Source organism: Tauraco erythrolophus, chromosome Z (genome assembly GCF_009769465.1).
Source record: "Tauraco erythrolophus isolate bTauEry1 chromosome Z, bTauEry1.pri, whole genome shotgun sequence".
NCBI classification, from domain to species: domain Eukaryota; kingdom Metazoa; phylum Chordata; class Aves; order Musophagiformes; family Musophagidae; genus Tauraco; species Tauraco erythrolophus.
In genome coordinates this window covers 51,724,351-51,745,456 of record NC_141496.1, presented here as the reverse complement: position 1 = coordinate 51,745,456, position 21,106 = coordinate 51,724,351, and the positions used below count along the sequence as shown (strand labels likewise).

Here is a 21,106-nt window from a genome sequence, read left to right as displayed (position 1 = left end):
TATACACTAAACACATGATTAACGATCTGAAGAAACAGTTACCACGTATTGTGAAGTATCTCAGCATTACAGTAACTGTTAAATTTGAAAAGAAACAGTCACTGAACTAACAAAAAAATATAAATAATGCAATTGCGGTGAGCAGACTGTGAAATGTTCTACTCCATCCCAGTCACCAAGTGTTTTATCACTGCTACTTCTTTACCTTCTATAATTCATTGCTGAATGTAAAGGAAAAAGTTGCTATATGCCTTGCATATGCTATCAGTTCTACATGTTTTTTTCCTATCTTCTATCACCTATTTTTATACTAAAAGCAGCATAAAAGAAAGAATGACTTACTGATGAGTAATGGAAAACATCAAGTATTGCAGCTGGCTGCACTGAATTGAGGTGTTTCAGATGACTGGTCAGAAACTGGTCTACAGTTGATTTGGTAACAGAATTCACATAATTACGAATAAATATCTTAATTAAATGCTTTTAGGTAAAATTGATATGCGCATAGTACCTGGTAGAACATAAGCTGTTCAGTAAGTTCAGTTTTTGGGACACTATGTTACTTTTCCATCAAATAAAAATACATGTATAAAGAGGTTATTAAAATATAGTAAAAATCTATAAGAATAATTCCAAATATTCACCTCTGTGACCAATGGCTGATTCTGAGTTTGAGAAAAATCTTAAAATTAACATTTTGGATATCTTCATAATCTACAGTACAATCCTTCTGGATGTATATTGCTATGCACTGTATCGTATCATATCTAACTTTTCCCTGTTTTTCGCACAATGTTGTTGTATTCTTGGATACAGTTTGGAAGTTGTACAAAACAGACAATTAAATGTATTAAAAGACTTGAGGAGATGCAGCGTGAGATTGCAGAATTAGTAGAACAGTATACATTGTACCACAAAAAATGAAGAATTAATTTCTCTTTTTGTTGCACTTAAGTGAAAACTGGGAAGTTCTCTGGGTCTTCTCCTAAAATGTTATTTAGTTCATATTTACGCCACCTGCAATACTCCAATCCACTCAGCTGACTTCGCCTTCAGAAACAGCCTCCAAATCAAGCAAAGGTTTGTTTAGAAATTTGAACACTATGCTTCAAAAATCAGATGATGTGTTCTTCTGTGGAATTACTCTCATCAATAAGAGTCAATCACAGACTTAGCTAAGATGTACTAGCAGTATTTTGGCTTACAAGGCATGTCTGGTGATGTTAAAGGAACAGTAACATTCTGTGTCATAGCTAAAGTAACTTTAAAATCCTTTCTTAGTCTAAATTTATCTCCTAAACATAAATTCAACAACTGCTGAATTGAAAGGGATTCCCATAACTCATGAGAGTATCCCTCACTCAGACCCTCATGGGCATATGCACAGTATCATTTTCCCACTGGAATCTACTGAACCGAAGACCAAATGTTCAGATTACCAAAGCGGCAGAATTGGTATTTACTTTAAAGGGTCTAAAACTGGGCTTTAAATTCGATCTAGTCCATTTCAGTATAACTTATTATTTTTTGTTACAATATTACTGTGACACTGAATACACTGCTATTTATTTCCGGTGCTAGAAACATACTAGCATATAGTCTTTGTATACACATTTTGGTTCTTTCTCTAATTTCATTTAAGTGTTATAGCCACTAGTCCAGCATAATAAAAATACACTGGAAATAATATGCTTTCCGCAAGAGAAATTTCAGAGAATTACAGAAGTATCCAATAGCAATGGCACACAATGCTATTAGATACAAATAGCAAAAACTAATCAGCAGCAACTCTAAACAACTATTACTTATGAAGAAAGATACAACCTACTAACCTAACGCTATTTTGTTAATTTTTAGTGTTATAAGCAAGCAGCTGTATATAGTCTCCTACTGAAGGACAAACAGCATTATGTAACATGCATTTACTACAACTATGTTTTTAGTTTAGGAACTACACAGTGCATCACTCTTACCTCTGATTTCTCCAGTTTATTCTGAGCATCAATCTGAGTGACAATTTCATTCATGTTGGTCTCCAAAACCATTCCACCCATGACCATTTCGGCCAGTATATTATGGACCTAAAAAAAACCAAAAGAAAATTTCAAAATGCGAAATGTCCTACATGCACCTGGACAGATGATATCTAGTTAATCAATACAGGAACACATATACTCTGCAAGTCATTTAATTAATGTTAGTAACTTCTTTTAAACCATTTGGGAGCAAAGCTTTTGATGTTCATTTCTGCAGTATCTTGTTTGCTTATAGTTCTACTACAAACTCATCAGCTATGCCACTTTGCTTATCAATACTAGCAGAAACTTTCACATTCATCCTTCTTTCAGTATCTGTTTTCTATCCAAGGACTACGGACAAGAGTTCTAATTAGCATCAATAGCAGTAACACCTCTAAGGAACAGGTCCTATAAGATTAAACAAATTGCTCACAAATAGATGTGTAAAAATTACTTTGGGCTACATCCTGATGCTCACTCACCAGTGGTACCAGTCTAAGCTTAGAAGTAGAACATACCTGAGCTACACCATAAACAGGGAGTCTTCATCATCTAGGACTAAGACTGACAGCTAGGACTCAAACTGAAGGACTATGTAAACCAGCTGGGGTTACATTAATGAAATGCATACGTCTAAAACCCCTCTTCCCTGCAACCCTGACTTGGGGATGTGAGCCCTGGTTCATGATTCTCCGCTTGAGTGTCTCTATTCGCACTTTATCTGAAGACTATTTTTTTTAAAAAGGCATGCTTCCACATACTTTCTAGTAAAAATCCAGAGTTAATATGTAATGCATAGTATTTTAATCCCAGTATAATTCTGAAAATAAGGAACATTTTATTACTTTTTTAAAATAAACATATTGTACAATGTGATACCTCAAAGTATAATTCTGTTATTATTTTAGATATCCTTGCAATTTCCCTGTGGATCAAGGACAGAAGGAAGCCTCTAAATCAAGCAATTCGACATATGAGTTACAAGCAGTATACCAAAAACCACCACACTTCCTGTTTTTGTGCCGTATCTCACGAACAAAACTGAAGAGTTGTCTCCCTGATAAATCATTAGTATATTTCAGTGGAAAATTAAAATGAATGTGCTTAGAGAGGATGAGAACAGCTCTTCCTCTGCCTACTGCTGCTGAGTATAGCTTTAAGAATGAAATACTTACGAGAAAGATTAACAATCCTTACTGAGTCACTCTATTACTCCTGGCATATGTATGTTCCTCATAACACACCAAGCTAAAAAACGTAATATAAAAGCGGTGCCAAAGAATTAATTCTCCTGGCTTGTTATTAGGTGAATTTAAAAGCTTTATAGCATCTCAGTCAGAAAAAAACATAGTAATCTAACATTAATCTACTCTACTGACAATACAAATGCATTGAAAGATGCCACAAAAATTTATTTCTTTTTGCTGAAAACTAACTTTCTCTCAATGCATAAGAAACGGTTTATAGCTGTACACAAATAGGAATTTGTAAATATATTGTATAGGCTACCTGAAATACTATAACCAAAAAGCTTACATAAATTTGCATTTGGTTACAAATTTGCAAAGAATTATTTCACAGACACTTGATGAAAGATAAAATGTATTCAGTAGAATCAACTGAAAAAATACCGATTTATCAGGGAATTCTCCATTTTACTCATATGGAAGGCTTGATAACGTAAGTTGATGATGTAAAAAGTTGACTTAAGATGTTATTAGTATCAAAAAGAAAATATCAAAGATGTTAATATGGAAACTGTTCTTAAAAAAAGAATATTAAAATAGAGAAAAGAATGGCATGGTTTTTAATCAAAAAGTTAACAGTAACCACTAACAGCATTTAGAAGTCAACACATCTCTACCACTGGTGATGGCCATAGAGACTGACACTTTAAAGAGGTCTGGCTAAAGATGTTACAAAATCAGAGTTCAGCTAATCAACACAATTTTAAGTGTGATAATTCCTTAGAGAGGAGATGGTAAAACAAATATGTTTTGTAAGTAGATAGGTTTTCAGCTTCAATCACAATCAATCTCCATGCCCAGATCAGTGATGTTATTAAGCTTTTGCAAGGTTTATCCAGTCTTCTTGACTACTCCACAACTTTTAAGCCATGTGGGATTCTCCTCAGAAAACAGAAAGACTAACTATTACAATATGCATACACACCAAAACCCAAAAAAATACAAAAGTCTTCATAATGCAGTATTTATCTGGCAATTAGGGTTATATTTTACTTTATTATGAATTTACTAAGCAAGTATTTTGACATGCAATGAAATTTAGGATTTTTTTCCTTTCTAGTTCCTGAATGGGCATTACACAGACTTACGGAAAGACTAATAAGTCATGTCTCCCTAAATAAGTGGAAAATTTTCTGACTTGTCTTCTCTGATCTGAGAGTTCACTACGAAGTGATTCTTTTCCATCTCTCAATAAAAATGCAGCATAACAGTACAAATACTTGCTTCTGTAGATTCGGATTTTATTTTCTTTCTAAAAATGCACCTGGCTCCCAAACAACAACTGCAGTCATCATCCCCAGATTTTAAGGTAGTATTTTTCATTTTGCTCTTTTTGGCAGAGTTAGTGATGTCAAGGAAGAAATTCCAGCTGTAACTTTAGCCTCAACTAATAGTCCCCAAATTCAGAAACTATTCATTTTAAGGTCAAAAGAGTATTTCAATTGTTGAAGAATATATTTTAATTTGTGGAGGATACCCAAAACTGCATTGATAAGTACATGAGAGACTAAATTTCAGACTATATCCTGGAGAAGAAAAGGAATTTAATTCAATTTCCTCATAACATTCTTGAAATCTTTGGTTAACTTCTAGATCTTACCTGTTCTTTTACAGTATAGGAATAATTAATATACGTTTCTCACTTAAGAGGCAAGAAATGACATCTAAGTAAGTTCCTGCTTACTTCGCTCTTACTCAGCGGAGAACTTCACAGAACAAGCTGTGGAAGTCTAGCAGGACAGAATAAAGGAAAGTAAAAAAGCAGGTCTTCACCTTTCCAGATTATTCATTTGTATTACAAAAAAAAAAAAAAGGTGATGTTTTTACAAAAGAAAAAAAACAAGCAACCAAAAAAACCCCACTATCCTCTTTTCTTAGGTAATCTAGGTAAGCTCTTTCGAAGAGGTTACTGATATAAAATACTGAGAATGATAAAGCTCTAAGATCACAGGCTGCCCTCCATATGAAACGTACACCAAAATGACTGAAGAGATTGAGCATTTGATTAGCTTTTCACAAGCGTCCTGGTTTCTCTGAAATAAATTACAAGGTGCATTTAAAAAGAAATGTAATTAAGTTATGTCAGTTTTGGTAGCTATTTTTCCCTGCTAATACGTAAAGGTAAGCAATTATAGTCCTGCCAACACAACTCAAAACCGAGATTGTTCTTTCCTCTAGTGTTACTGACATGATAAATATATAATGTATTAGACTACGCATAGAACACTGTGTCCAGTTTGCAGTCAACAAGTGCAAGAAAGACATGAATAAATTGGGAGTTCAGCAGAGGGCCATCAAAATGGTTTGGACTAATGCATTTGTCCTGAGCAGAGATGCTGGAGCACCAGGGCTGGTTCAGCCTGGACAAGACCAGGCTTGAGGGCACCTAACAGCCGCCGCAGTGCCTACAAGGGGCTCTCAGGGAGCTGGGCTCTTCTCAGCAGGACATGGCAGGAGGGCAAGGGACAGGAGAGACTGAGACTGGCTGTAAGGAAACCTTTCCCCAGAAGGACAGGCGAGGAGTGGCACAGGCTGCCCAGGGGCTGTGCAGGCTCCCCCCCCTCCCTAAACAGCCTGGTCTGAGTCCACAACTGACCCTGCTGGGAGCAACATCTTGCACCAGGCACCTCCCAAGGTTTATAATTCAATTATCTTACAATTTTATGGTAAAAATACAGTACTTCATGATATGGAGAGAGCTTCACTAAAAAAAAGGAATGCTTCAGAGCCAGAAACTTGCTCTATCCATTATAGGCAGGAAATCCAAATTTCTGGAAAAAGCTAGATGCAGAGAATTAGGGCCAATTTAAATGCAATGCACATGCTCGTAATATTAAGTGTACCAAAAGTGTCTGTATATGTACACATATACATACACAAACACTAAAGAAAAAAAAAAAATCATGTATACATATCTATGAAATTAGGAAAGCTTAATTCATTGCATTTCCAAATACAATAGTTTTGCATCAGCCAACCTCATAAAAGCCAGATTATGAAACTGCTTAGGAACATACTAACACTGACTACTTCTCAAATGTAGTAAATGCTTTAAAGAACAACTGTGGAAGGATCAGAGGCAGTTATACAGGTGTCCCAGCATCATTCATATTAATGTTCTCTGTTATTCCTTGGATTGAAAAGAGCTTTTTTTTTTTTGGGGGGGGGGCTTTTGTTGGTTGGTTGGGTTTGGTTTGTTGTTTTTTTTTCTAACCTGTTAGAAGATGCAGAGATATGGTTTAATAGATGTCAGTAAGAGGTTCAGTTGGAAACATCACCTTGAAACAGTAGTGGTGCAAGGTCTCTACAGTAAGTGTACATTACGTCCAACAGTTCAGAGAACAACTCTATGGTATGACACATCTGATGCATTTTGTATAACACAGAGACATATAAATTCAAGAAGTGGCCAAGGTTGAACAGAGGAGCTAGATCGCATGGTCTCCAGAGGTCCCTTCCAGTGTAAATTATTCTATCATTCTAAGAATAAAGAAACTGAACTGTTTTACTACGTTATAAACTAAAAAGAATTAAAAAAGGCTTCTCGAGCACACAGATCACTAATTATGAGAGTAAGGTTGTAGTCCAACCGCAACAACAAAATTAAGGCAACCACTGCCCAATACCAAGAGAAAGAATTTGATTTACAGGTTAAAAGAATGCATCTCACCCGCGCATCAATTCCCTTGATCTAAATTCTGAAAGAAGTCTGCAACATGCCAGTAAGCTACAGATTAAGAAATAAGTAACAGGGGAGCAGTGTCTGCAAGTGAAAAAGGTCAGGAGGCAAACTTCAGATTTCTGGCCAGCTGTTGCACTGATGCCATAACTGCACAGAACAGCAGTTTCAGTATTGCATGTTCAGTGTTTCACGTTACAGAAGATGCACATTGCAACCTTTACCTTTCTGTCATGCAAGTTGCTTTAAAAAACATGAAAGTTAAAATTTCTACTTATGCTCAAGCATGCTTAAAAAACTTTAATGCAAAGTCCACCTAGTTCACTGTCTGGTTTCAAAAATTCACCAGCTGACATTTTAAAAAATTATGCAAGAAATCTTAATATTACTTATGGTGATATAAAATCTCTGCTTCCAAATATCTCCAACTTAAGGATTCCTGAAACAGACTGTGCGCTATTTCTTGCTATATTATTGTCTTTTACAGCCCCTGTCAGATTTTTCCTTTGGTTGATACGTATAATCACTTTTGAACCTATTTAAAATATTCTTGGTATCTATGCAAAACGGGACAATGGCATTCCATAATCCAATTATAAATCAAAAAAAACCCAACTCATTTTCTTTGTTTCGGACTTACTTCCTGAAATTTTATCTGATATCCCATTGTTTGTTATTTCTGAGAAACACAGTTGTTCATTTTCTTCAGGCCCTTCAACATCTTTTTTTATATATGTCTTACTTCTCTGCCTCCAGTATCTTGAATATTCAACTACTTCTTCCATGAAAGCTGTTCCACACCTTAGATCATGCTTCTTACCTTTCTCTGTATTTTTTTCCTACTTTTAGTACACAATACGCAAGTTTAACACGCAGTATTTAAAAACGTTTATAAAGCACGGACTGACAGAGTAGCTTAATTGTTTTTTCCCCTTGCCCCATTTTTCTTCTAAAGGGATGATTTTCTAAATAACAGATGCAATTAATTTTACTTGCTAACCTGTAATGAAACGAAATCACGACTACGTCCAATAATATTATGTAAATATTATAATCCATTTGCTCTTTTCTGTTAAATATCCTATAAGAATAAAACAGTACTAGCAAAACTTTGCCCAGATATGAGCAGTGGCAAGACATACATTTTAATATTTAATTTTTAATTTAAACTATTTCTTTTTCATTGCTAATACATCTTACATTAACAAATACACATTATTTTCTCTACTTTTCGAATTAAAAATTTCACTAATTGTTTTCCTAAAGAAACAAAAAAAAAATCTGAATTAAAAAAGCATTAAGCTGCAATGAAGTACAAAATCCTCTTCAACAGTGTATTCAAAATAGCATTTAAGTGAAAGACTGAAGACACATGGAACACATCTCTTACGTTAATATTCTAAAAGAGATCAAGAGAATGTCAACTTTTCAAATTCTGATATTGCCATTTTGTAATATTAATTTTGAGGTGTTTTTACAAAACTCAAGAATGCTTCCTACTTCTATTCCATGCGCTGTCTAAAAGCATGAATGCATGCTTTAACAAACGTGGAGAAGGAATGCATCAAGAAAAAGCTCTCCCAGGAAGATCTGGCAAACACATTCTCCTGACTTCAAGCTGCAATCTGATTCTGGAGGGTTTGCTGTTCTGGTCAGATAATAAACTTCTGGAAGAGATCATGATACTCCCAGGGATATTTAAATAGGTGCCAAAAATTTGTGGAAAAATGAAAGTATTTCCTTACATTCTGAACTGAATGTATTCCAGTATTTTAGTTGTAAAAGATGCTTATGACAGCTCTCTATGACATCTCTTCCATCAGAAGGCATTATCTTCCTGGACTTAGTGCAAGAATCATTATAGGACTGAAAAAAACCTCCTCCTCTGGAAAACATTTTGCTCCAGCTATCACAAGCTTGTTTGTTTGTTTTTAATACAGCTGATCTGTGAAAGAGAAGCCCAATTCTCTCCTATACAACTACACTCCCCGACATTCCAAGTCCTTATCTGCCTACAGCATCTAAGAAACACCACCCCATTCCCACCTATTTTGCATTCCTTAAATTAATTTCTAGTCCTATACTAATACTCTTCTTGAATAAGCATCTCTCTTGGCTCCAGATTACTGTAAGCCATCACTGGGTCCTGTACAATGATAGCTGCCTGATGAAGGTAAATGTTTCCTTATAGAAATGCCTCATGAAATGCTACTAAAGTCAACAGCTGTTGAGATTACATAATTTAACTCTTTTCTATGCTACATCACTTTTTACAAGAAAGTATTTCTTGTGTTTTAGGCAGTTCTAGCAGGAGTATTGGAAGAAAGTCACCTTCCACAACTCCATCAAGAAATAAAGACACAGATCAACTCTCATCCAAATCAATTAGTCAATCCTCAGTTTCTCAACACCAGACCACTCAAAATACAAATACTTGAAGTGTTTCACCTCAAACAGCTCCCACATGTAAGTATCCACTATAACTAAGACTTTGCATACACCAAACATCCACCTCTTTTCCCCTATTGCATACTTGAAATCTATTAGCAAGTCAGGCCACAAGTACCTGACAAGAGAAAGTTAAAGTGTTCTAACTCAGAACACTCAATGCATTTTGCTTCTTGACAAGATGACCTTATCAGCAGTTTAAGGAGAATTTAACGCTGTAATTTCATTCTCACAGACACATACATCATCCTATTTTTTGCCTCACAGATCTGCAAGAATACTAATGAACTTCAACTGTACCGAATCAAATGTTTTGATTCTATGTTATGGTATAAAGTAAGTCTCACAAACAAACTACATTGGGGGGAAACGAAAAGAAAGAATGGAGATGACATGAGATTAGTCACAACTGCACAATTAATGCTACTGTACTGGTGGTAGTAGCCTTGCGTTACTGCAGAAGTTCAGCTTTCTGTATTGTATGCTTTTGCCGACTGATGCTCAAGTTAAAAATCACCACACTAGTTAATGCCATGTTCAAAACTTTTTTAACTCAAGGTTTCACTGATCTTTTATTTTGGAAACGGGTTACTTTTGCTAAAACATCTGATTAGTATTTAGGGTTCACATTTTCCTCAGTTTGAAAATTCTAGGCTAAACATTTAAAGGGATTCACATACAGTTTTTTTAGTAAATCAAATGAAACTCTTAAATTTCAGCTTCCCTTTGACAAATAGTTTTCAAAAATAAAATATCTCATATCCAATACAAAGTATAACATTCTTCAAGAAATGTAATACTGATACTGTAAAAGTTGGCAGAGAAAAACCATCTAAGACTCATTTTGAAGTTTCTGAAGGCAGGCTTTCTTTATTGCAGCACTGGAGACGTCGGAGATAATTCTTCAGAACGTGTCTTCAACCTTTGGTTGAAGTTAGTGAAGTTTATTTAAGTCAGTTGTATATATATGTATTAGATTTCCAAGAATAATCCTATTTATCTCATGTCCAAGAACTAATTGCAATACTTGCACTCTAATAACCCATGCGAGGGTCTTTTGGGATCTTCGGGACCCTCTGGTGGTCGTTCTTGAAATGTTCTTTGGTTGAACTTTCTTTTGGAATATGCGCCCTAAGGAAGAGTCCAGGTGTCCTTTATCTCGATTCTAATGGTTAACCAGTTCTGGTTACCACCTAAGTTCGATATGGTCCATTCTTAACTCAAAGTGATTAGTTTTCTGAGTTCAAAGTGATTAGTTTTCCACTCGTTAACATTCTTGAATACTCTATTGTTTAGATCTCCATCTCTATAATCATTTGTTATCTATCTGATAACAGGAAATTCTCAGTATCAATACTTTGAAGTACCTAAGCTCTCTCCATTTTAATAGAAAGATGTTTCTTCTATAAAGCATAAAAGACTACTTAAGTAATGCTACTGAATGAAACATGCTACAGAGCAACAGCTTGGACTGCACAGCAGCCAAAGTATTTGCAACTAAAGATAAACATCAAACTCCTTGCCACAAAACGACTGCAGTATTTGGGTTCTTTAAGCTCAGAAGCCAACATACAAACCACTTATAAATTCTTTTGTACTTTAATCCACCATTTTGGAAACAGCCAACATATTCCAGCCAGGCTAGAAATCCTAATGACTTGTCATGAGCACGGTATGAGTTCAAACACCTACTCAAGGTCATTTGCATTTGCCCAGTCAAAGTACAAGTGTTTCTTCCAGAAGAATTTCCATGTTTTAACACAAGCTGAGTCAGTTCCAAACGGTTATTTCAGATACTTAATTTTTGTTACTATTTCTAGTGATTTTTGTCTTATTTTCCATTCACGTATTTTGCTGCTGATGTAAAAAGATGTTCACATATGTGGAAAGGTGACTGCACAGAAAGCAAGAGTAGGCACAAAACGCAAGTGAAGGAATAATTTCTGTGTATTCAATTATTGGCATTTTAGGTATTACACCAAGAGGTGCCAATGTCCTTTTAAATGAAAGATTACTATAGTAATAGCATTTCTCAAAACTAGATTAACAAATAAAACACTTATTCTTGATAGCTGGGAATATTTAGCAAGATTCCTTCTAAACGTTTGAAAAAACCCACAATGTCTGTTTGAGAGTTAGAAGAGAAAGATCCACACAGTTTAAATTATATAATCATAGCATTTGAAAGGCAACTGCCAGCTTCAACTGGAAAATCCTGTAACCATTTCAGTTCTGAGTAATGTAACACCTAACCATAAACAAAATAGAACAAATTATTTCTTGAACGTAAGTCCTACTCTGAGAATATTCAGATGTCTCCAATTTGACAATTATATGTGCAATAACACTATGCAAATCTCCCACACTATTTTATTTTTCCTCAGAAAGACATGTTCCACCACAGCTTTCAAGTCTTAAAAATAATGTTGATAGAAACTGTCTAGATTTCACTGACAATAAAAAGTAGAATCACTGCAGAGTTCAACACCAAGTATCAGTTGAAGCAAACATTTTACTTGACAAGAAATATTACAGGAGCTTATCACAGTACCTTGTCTACATGAAAAATCAAATCCAGTTCACAGACATTTTCAAAACATTTGTCTAGTGTTTCCACAAATACCTGCAAAGAGGAAAAAAAAGCAAGGTCAAGCTTTAACAGAAACTCAACAGTTCCATTAAATGTGAGGTTTAACAAAAGCAAATATCGAAAATAAACACTGGGCAGATTTTAAGGCATTAAAAGCATCTACAGAAATTATGTGGTTAACATTATTAGGTCAACAGTATGTTATCTGTACAGGGCAAAATCTTATGCACAAGAAAGTTTATGTTGCAACTCTGCTAAAAGTCAAACAGTTTTAAACACTTGAAAAAACATTAACATATTCTATGCTACAATTTTCTCAGCTGTGATTCAAAGTCATGAGACCTCAATTCATTAGAACCAAATTATTAAGCAAAAATCAGCTAGTTTTTTTCACTATTATTGTTATTTTTAACAATTACTACATTGCAGGCACCTCCCGCTTAACCTCACTGCTGTTAACTTTGCCACACAGAGACACAACAGCAAAGCAAACTGTCAGCATCATGCAAGTTTATCAGCATTAAAGCTTCCAGAAACAGCTTCCACCTGGCTTAGACCTGCTGAATTCAGGATGGACCAATGAAAAAAGGCAGCTGTCGCAACATCACACCTGCTGATCCTGCCAGGCGTACCACTACGTAAGTTTAGAAGAGTCTAGCAGTTTGTATCCAGGCAAATAACCCCTCCCTGAGCCTAGAATGGAAGTGCACAAAGCAGAAAAATCCAAGCAGCTGCTGAAGTCCATCCACGGATGACCTCTACCAGATACGGACTGTATGTTATCCTGCTATGGGTACTTCCGTAACAGATTCCTTGGTACTCATGCTAGCCAGTTTTGGTACACCAAGATCATCCCAGCCCTCAGTTAGGCCAGATAATGAGAAGATAGAAGATGGCTGTACTTGCTATCCTGAAGCTCCTGAATGCCAATCACCATGTGCTTGTGGTAGGTGCTGACAAAGACTCCAGTCTTCGAGAGGCATACGCACAGTTCCCTTTATTCAAGGGAATAAATACTGACTTAAATGAGATGTGTCAAGACCCCCTAAGTTAAACATATGCTTGAGTTTGAGAGCTTAGGGTCCTCAAAATTTCTGTCACAATTTACAGATAATTAATGACTAGTAAATAAGCCGCAATTTGTGGGAAATTCTTATCTCAGTTTACCATATTTCAAGACCATTTTGTCACAATATGTGTTTAATATTATTTATTGTCCCTCTATATTTTTTTTTTCCCAATTCTAAACTCAAACCCTACAGCAGCTATTCAGAAGAAGTTAAACACCTGGTTTTCATTCTCTCTCTTTGCAACAGAGTTTTTTAATCCCATCTTAGTCTTTGACAGGAAACAGATTTCAAACTGCCTAGGCCCGGAGAAATAAGAATGAGAAACCCTGTTCTGCTGACAAAACTAAAGGTGGATAAACGGCTTGCTTCTATAGATACATATATATGTCTACAGACTCAGTGAAACAGGCCTACTTGACATCAGCCATTCCCAGTTGTCTACCTTGCGTAGCAAGAAAGATTACTTTTACATCCGAATCCCCAGTCTCAGATCCTGTTTACAGTATAAAAGAGGATCACACTCTGCTGTTGCTATTTCTACTATTATCGATCTCCATTTTAAAGTCAAACTGCATCTGATGTTCCATACACTTAGAACAATTATTCTTTAATACCAAAATACCAATTAATAACTTAAACTAGGAACATAAAGCATTTTCACAGTCAGACTCAAGACAGTAAGGTTCACTGACAACAGTTAACTAAGTAAATGAATATGCTTCTGTTAAATTACTCTGAAGCTAAGAGAAGCAGATATTTTTTCTTCAAGTAGCTGTTAATTTGTTGTGATAATAAGTCTTCTATAAAAAAGAGATGTGAGCAAACAAACAAAAAAATTATGTTAAGCAGAACGAACTACACAGTTCACAACTACGTGCAGCAAGACAAATGACCAGAGATGTTCTCTTACTTTCCTTGTACCTTAGGAGAATGTGGTTACAAGGACAGTGCTGTTTGATACTAGCTGCAGGAAAAAGATTGGAAATAGTGTGTAAACGTAACCTTTAGCCAAAGGTTTTAGTTACAAGAACTAACAGTTTGACACTATATTTGAAAGAAAATAAAATATTCTTGATATACGTCACCAAGTTTGCACATGAATTTACATACTCTGACATCCATCTAGTTCCTTGGAAAACAAAGCAACATGTTAAAAACAAAACCAACTCAAAAATGGCCCCAAAGATACTTGCATTTAGTAGCAGTATGTATGCCCACACATTGACAACACAGAAGTTTTATTTTTGTGATCTTCTTCCAGTAACTAGCGCTTCTCCTATAACAATACTTGACTTCATAGTTAAATGGTTACTTTTAAACCTTTACCCAGTACATAGTGACACCACCGCACACTGAATGAACTCATACACATCTTCTTGCAATGCATGACCAGTAACGCACATCAAACATTTTTTAATCTAAGGGAAATCAGCTGGCACTGAGTATTCACTTGCATACTCAGCAAGTTCGCCGATGACAGCAAGCTGTGTGGTGCCGTCGACACGCTGGAAGGGAGGGATGGCATCCAGAGGGACCTCGACAGGCTGGAGAGGTGGGCCCGTACCAACCTCATGAAGTTTAACCAGGCCAAGTGCAAGGCCCTACATCTGGGTCATGGCAATCCCAGGCACAAATACAGACTGGGCGGAGAATGGATCGAGAGCAGCCCTGAGGAGAAGGACTTGGGAGTACTGGTGGACGAGAAGCTCAATATGAGCCGGCAATGTGCTCTTGCGGCCCAGAAGGCCAACCGCGTCCTGGGCTGCATCAAGAGGAGCGTGGCCAGCAGGTCGAGGGAGGTGATTATCCCCCTCTACTCTGCCCTCGTGAGACCTCACTTGGAGTATTGCGTCCAGTTCTGGAGTCCCCAACATAAGAAGGACATGGACCAGTTGGAGAGGGTCCAGAGGAGGGCCACGAAGATGATAAGAGGGCTGGAGCACCTTTCCTATGAGGACAGGCTGAAAGAGTTGGGGCTGTTCAGCCTGGAGAAGAGGAGGCTCCGGGGTGACCTTACAGCGGTCTTCCAGTACCTCAAGGGGGCCTACAAGAAAGATGGGGAGAGGCTGTTCAGGAGGGCCAGTTGTGATAGGACAAGGGGTAATGGTTTTAAAATAGAGGGAGGTAGATTCAGATTGGATATTAGGAAAAAATTTTTTACCATGAGAGTTGTAGAACACTGGAACAGGTTGCCCAGAGAGGTGGTGGATGCTCCATCCCTGGAGACGTTCAAGGCCCGGTTGGATGAGGCCCTGAGCAACCTAATCTAGTTGGAGATATCCCTGTTCCTTGCAGGGGGGTTGGACTAGATGGCCTTTGAAGGTCCCTTCCAGCCCTAACGATTCTATGATTCTATGATTCTTCAGAGACATTTTCCACTGGCTAAGGATTTCTCATTGAAACTTTGGAAACTTCTTAAATCTTCCATTCATGATGGAAAGTTCACTCAGAGTAATGCCAGCAATGAAAAACTATACATTTACGACAAATAACTGGTCTTTAAAAGTATTAGTCTACAAGGTAAATTAGATTTTTTACACTAATATTCCTTGACCTATTCTAAGACACTTTCAAATAATCCATATGGTAAATGAAATTCAAGCCACTTTCATAATAATTTTATTTGACAGTCAAATGAATTGCACTATATGGCAAGCAGACTTGTAGATCAAAATAACCAGAAGGGAAAACACACCAATTGTTTTGGGACACACACACACACCCTCCTCCTCACCCACCCACCCCCCCCTGCCCCCAGGTCAAACACACTTTGTGATGTTATTGGAAAAGAAATGAGTCAAATAGGAAGAAAAAGGATGCATGTACAATGAATTACTAGCTCCCCCTTGTGCTTCATTTTTTAAACAGCCTTCTACAAATCAAAGAAAAACCCATGCCCATCTCCATGCAAGTAAGCAGAAAAAAAAAAAAAGATAAAAGGAAAAACCCCACACTTTTTTTTTTTTGGTAGTAAATATGCTTTAATAAAGCCAGATACACACCTGGAGAGTAAACTACATGAATCAAAATACCAAATTGTTACTGGATATATACAAGCCAGGTGCTCCCCATACTCAGCAATATGTCAAAACACAAAACACTACCTTTACCATGAAGGGCTCATTTTTTAATTAGGCAAATAAGACGACCAACGAATAAAACATACATTAATACTGGGAAGTTAACAAGGCTAGTAGAAAAATCAGAACACCTAATGAATTAAATGCATGTCATGCTAGATAACGTCAAATACTAACAGAAGCAGGCACAAAAAATGAAGTAAAAACAACAGGAGTAACTCACAGCAAGAATATCCCACCCTTCTTCCTAGGCCAAACAGCAATGGTAAACCTCAAGATAGAATTAACTCAATCTGTCCACGGACAGTCCTCTCCTTCACTGCTTTTGACTGTTCAAATGGTACTTGAGACTCCAATTAGTTCAGAATTATATTAATAGTCTGATCATATAGCCCGCTCTCCATGCACAAGACTGGTTTCTCTTCTGCTTTAAGAGTGACCTTTAACAAGTCATCATTCACATATCATTGCAAGCATATGAAATCAACTACAGTGTTTCCACAGCATTTCTAACGGAGAAATCTCCTTGGAGCAGCCACTGTGTATTCCCACACTTACACTGACATCCCAGCCTTCTTTCAGTACTTTTTATAACTACTTATAGATTACACAGAGAATGCCAAGATTACAGTGTAAGGGAAAGATCGTACAAGTCCTGCTATCAGTCAAAACAGAAGCATGTCACATCTTTCAAGCAGACCTACCAATAGACTTAATGCAGTACCAATAAGGCTTTCTAGATCAAAACGTTCTTTTTGTTCTTAATTCCTGTCCTTTACTTCCCACCCAACTCTAAAACAAACTAATAGTGTTAACTGAGAACTAGTTAGGGATTTTTCTGCCAGAACAGGTATTCCAGTCATACGTCTCTCCCTTTTTTATTTAATTAGCATAAAAGCATCTCTGGTCAGGATGATTTAAGAACTGAGAAAAACATCCTTCGTGGACTACACTGCATTTCCCATATGCCTCTCACTGAACAACACCACCCTGCAAGGCTATATACAACTTTTCATGGAAGACTGATCTCACAGATTTAGCTGCTTACTGAGTCAACATGTCTTGAAGTATAGCAATGGGCTAAAATCCTCAAAAATGCTTACAGTTAACATAGGCTTTTAGATTCATAAAGTAGTTAGGTACTATTGTAAACGTCACTCAATTTTTCCTGATGGCAGTCTACAGCTAGTTGTATTTTCTTACGTATTTTATTGCCACGGGCTATAACACAAGACTTGACAGGTTAATGAGAAGAGCCTGAAACAGCTACAACTCAAGACACGATTTGTGCTGAATTCAAAAGACCTACTAAGCATAGCACAGATGCTGACCTATTTCCCATTGGATTAATCAAAAATAATAAACAGAATCTTGTGTTTGTACTTAAAAAAAAGAAAGAAAATGGACAAAACTTATCAGTATGAATTTGCCTAAGGTGTTCCAACGCATCTAGTTTGAACACAATATAAAATCTGAGGCAGAGCCTACCATTGCACATATAGTGCACTCATTAAGCCTGGGCCAAGGAGACTTACCTGTGAAACAGCTCTGACCTAATGGGGATATGGTTGGACTTCACAGAAGCATCTTAAGTATTACAACAAAACGTTATGCTGAAAAGAACTGCAGACTGCCAAATGTAATCTGATCTACTACAGATTTATTCAGTTTACAAGACAGAAAACTCCTTAAGTGCTAAACTGAGTTCTAGGTTCATTTTGCCAGCTTATTTTCATGAGATCATAAACTGGCCCTCCACATAACTACTTATTTAAACAATTTGGTATATGTATGACTCATAACAACCTCCAGATGGCTTACTCTTACCTGTGCTGTCTCTGAACTATAGTAAACAAAAATGTATGAAAACGGTTCAACACTTCTGAACAAAAAAACAGATAAAGCTTATTTGCTTCATTAGATATGTATGTGTATCTACTGCCAGTCTGTGTTGCACGTGGGGTTGAGATGTACTAATAAACTTTCTGAGCATGCTTTTCCAGTGTAAGACACATTCAATTCTGATTGCTATAGCTAAGAGGATTAAACAGATCCTTCTTGTGAGCCAGACTGTAAATTAAATATGTTTAATTAATCTCTGTATACTTTCTACTATAATCAAATGGTTGAATTACGATGATCTAGAGAAATGGGAATACTGAACAGCTGCAGATACTGTGGTGAGACTATTTACAAACACAATTATACGGGTCAGAAAAAAGTAAAATATTTCTATAAATAGAAATAGCATTTCTATTATTTCTGCTTCAAGTAATTATACTGGCATGTAATTAAACATCAGGGCGTAATGGAAAAGATGTGAAATATAAAGATTGAGAGATTGAAATTCATCAAAACACTTCTGGCACAAGAAGGAACACAATTTAGAAAAAAGATTAAGATCTCCCTACTTGAGAAAGTTTGAGGGCTTTACAAATACGGGTAGTGGTAAGCTCAAGCAATTTGCTTCAACACCTTTAAGTAAAATTCAGGTTACGCTGTGTAACTGAAAATAACTGGAAACTACTGATGTGACATTTTTAATATAACATAATGAGTAAAATTTTAGTTGAACTTGCATAGTTGTCCTGCAAAATAAAACAGATCAGACTGATCAAACTGGATCCTATCCTTATTATCTGATTAAACATAGATTTTATAACACTCACTTTACCTGAAAAACATCCCTAAGTCACATGAAATATTAACACACTTTTTTTCTCAGTTTATAAATATTTTTGTAACAAGCAACTAAGCAACTCTGTACCACAAACTGCTAAAAACAGTTCAAGTCCATTGTCCTCCTCAGTCAGTAACTTGCACTGTTCAGACATTGAAGAATGTTTCCATGACCAAAGACGATATATATAAGAATCTAGAAAAACAGTTTCCTTCCCTGCTACCCACACAGCCACTTGGAAAGACAATCTGGATCTACTGTCCAAAAGAGCACTGAACACTGAAGGGCTGTTCTGAACACTAACAGGTGTCTATGAGAAGCTATTCAGCTTCAAGAAAGATCTGCAGGGAATTGTGAGGCCTTTAAGGCTCACTGAAACAATCAATAGATACCAGCCCATGTCTCAGGATGCCACAGATTTTAGTTACGTAATAAATCAATTCTCTTGATGTGCAAGCTTTTGAACGGCTTAACAGCAAGTGAATCATACATATAGATATCACAGACCCACTTTAAGTAATGACATACATCACTTCATGGTGTGAAACTATTTTTTGCCACATCTGACTACACTAACAATTGCCAGTGAAATTGTTTATGTAAAAATTTTAAGTTGAAAAATCACTGGTGTAGTCAGCATTCTCTTGACATAGGAGTGTTCTTGTCACCCTTTGTTGCTGAGTTCATGCAGACATATTTCACAGTTTAAATCATACATGCTGTATTGGGAGCCTTGCAGAAGACACTATATTCGAGGAGCTAGCCATCTTGAACAGACCACATCTGCTCTATTAGGCTTCAGAAGCCTGAATCTTGTTAATGTAATCTACAACTTAAAATGTATTCGGGAAAGGTAAACTGTACATGGATCAAGGAGCGGAACACATTTATCCTGACTAAGAGACCACTGTATGTTTAGGAGTTAGTGATCCACACAACACTTAACCTGAGTAGGCACAGGCCTGTGTTGTGCTGCAAAAATTCTTTGGCTGCAGGATAAACTCAGTCAGCTCACTGTAACAGAGGAGCCTGCAGGCAGCTCCCATCTGGTACCAGTGCTTACGCCACCTGCATGGCCTTGCCTGTACCTCAAAGTGCAGCAAGAATTTCTCCTGAGAACATCCTTTAGGAATAGAGTTGTCTTCCTGTGAGGAAATTATATAACAGCTCAACACTCAAAAAAAAGCAGAGCTTCTCTCTGTGGCTAAGATCTGCTCTGCACAGCTCACTGTGGGAAAATCCATCTCGGCTCCATTGGATGCTGCATGAACACAGGACGTCCAGCATCTGAAGGGGTGTAAGATTTACTATCTACATCCCTTTTCTTATTCTTTTTTATTAACCAGTTATCTTATTATGCCATTTTGTTGTTGAGTCTTTCTTATTGAGATCCAGAAAGAACCTGTTCTGGCTCTCTTTTTCCTCACCTCTCCCCACCCACTCCCGTCGTTGCAGAACACATGCCTAGGGCAGCATTTGCACTCATTTTCTAAGGTTTATCTGCCCAAAAGCTCGTAAGCCACAAGGAAAGTTTCATCCAAAAACGTTTTGGATATGTTAATCCACTGTATACTTGTAGTGAATACGTGTGTGTGTATGTGTGTGGATATACATACACACACAGAGCTTTATATACACAAGGTTCTCATAATGTAAACGAGTCTATCGGATGTTTGAACTGCAACATTTTTACCAGCAGCCAAAACAAGGCCTTAAAAAGCTGTAGCAAAAAATACCTGCTGATTGTTCAGCACATTCCAAACTGTTTGGTTACTTCTCATTAACTTGGGAAACAACTTTTTCAAAGACAATCCACAAAACTGCAAACAATCTGAAAGTAATACTCATCACTCTGAATGTGTTCACAGTATGAAAGCCACCTTCAATTCCAAACGTTGCAGGAAAAGACACAGCTAAATAGTAAAGTTCTAAGGTACTCAGAAGTGAAGTTTCACTTATTAAAAAAACAAAGCGGCAAAAGAACTTACTTGTATGAGGTCTAAAATGCCAAGCTCACTTTCTGAAGAATCCACGCAGAAGACAAAATACAAGGTGGCATAGTGTCGGTAAATCAGTTTGTTATCAGATCCACCTATTAATCTAAACAGGAAAGAAAACAGGAAATCTTAGTTAGCATCTCAGGATAAGATGGGCAAATCCTGGCAGTTATTTCAGTTAATAGGAGGTCTAATGTTAATGGCTGACTGGAGTCTTCCCAAATCCAACTATATCACAGCTTTTATTTTGTGATATAATTACAATGGGAGAATACGAAGTACCAAGGCAGCCCGAGT

General features: G+C 36.8%; 1 protein-coding gene across 9 annotated transcripts in view; it reads right to left on the bottom strand.

Moving 5' to 3' along the window:
* AP3S1 (adaptor related protein complex 3 subunit sigma 1) overlaps positions 1 to 21,106 on the bottom strand; it is a 35,120-nt gene that overhangs the window by 8,209 nt on the left and 5,805 nt on the right. For 3 of the 9 annotated variants that reach the window (XM_086628782.1, XM_086628784.1, XM_086628786.1), the window contains exons 3-5: positions 20,801 to 20,912; positions 11,944 to 12,015; positions 1,974 to 2,081 (exon numbers count right to left, since the gene is read on the bottom strand). In XM_086628782.1, the coding sequence (XP_086484908.1) occupies positions 1,974 to 2,081; positions 11,944 to 12,015; positions 20,801 to 20,912 (292 nt within the window). Of the gene's footprint in view, positions 1 to 1,957; positions 2,082 to 11,943; positions 12,016 to 20,800; positions 20,913 to 21,106 lie in introns of all 9 variants that reach the window. The other 6 variants (XM_086628785.1, XM_086628789.1, XM_086628783.1 and 3 more) reach the window with 5 other exon arrangements.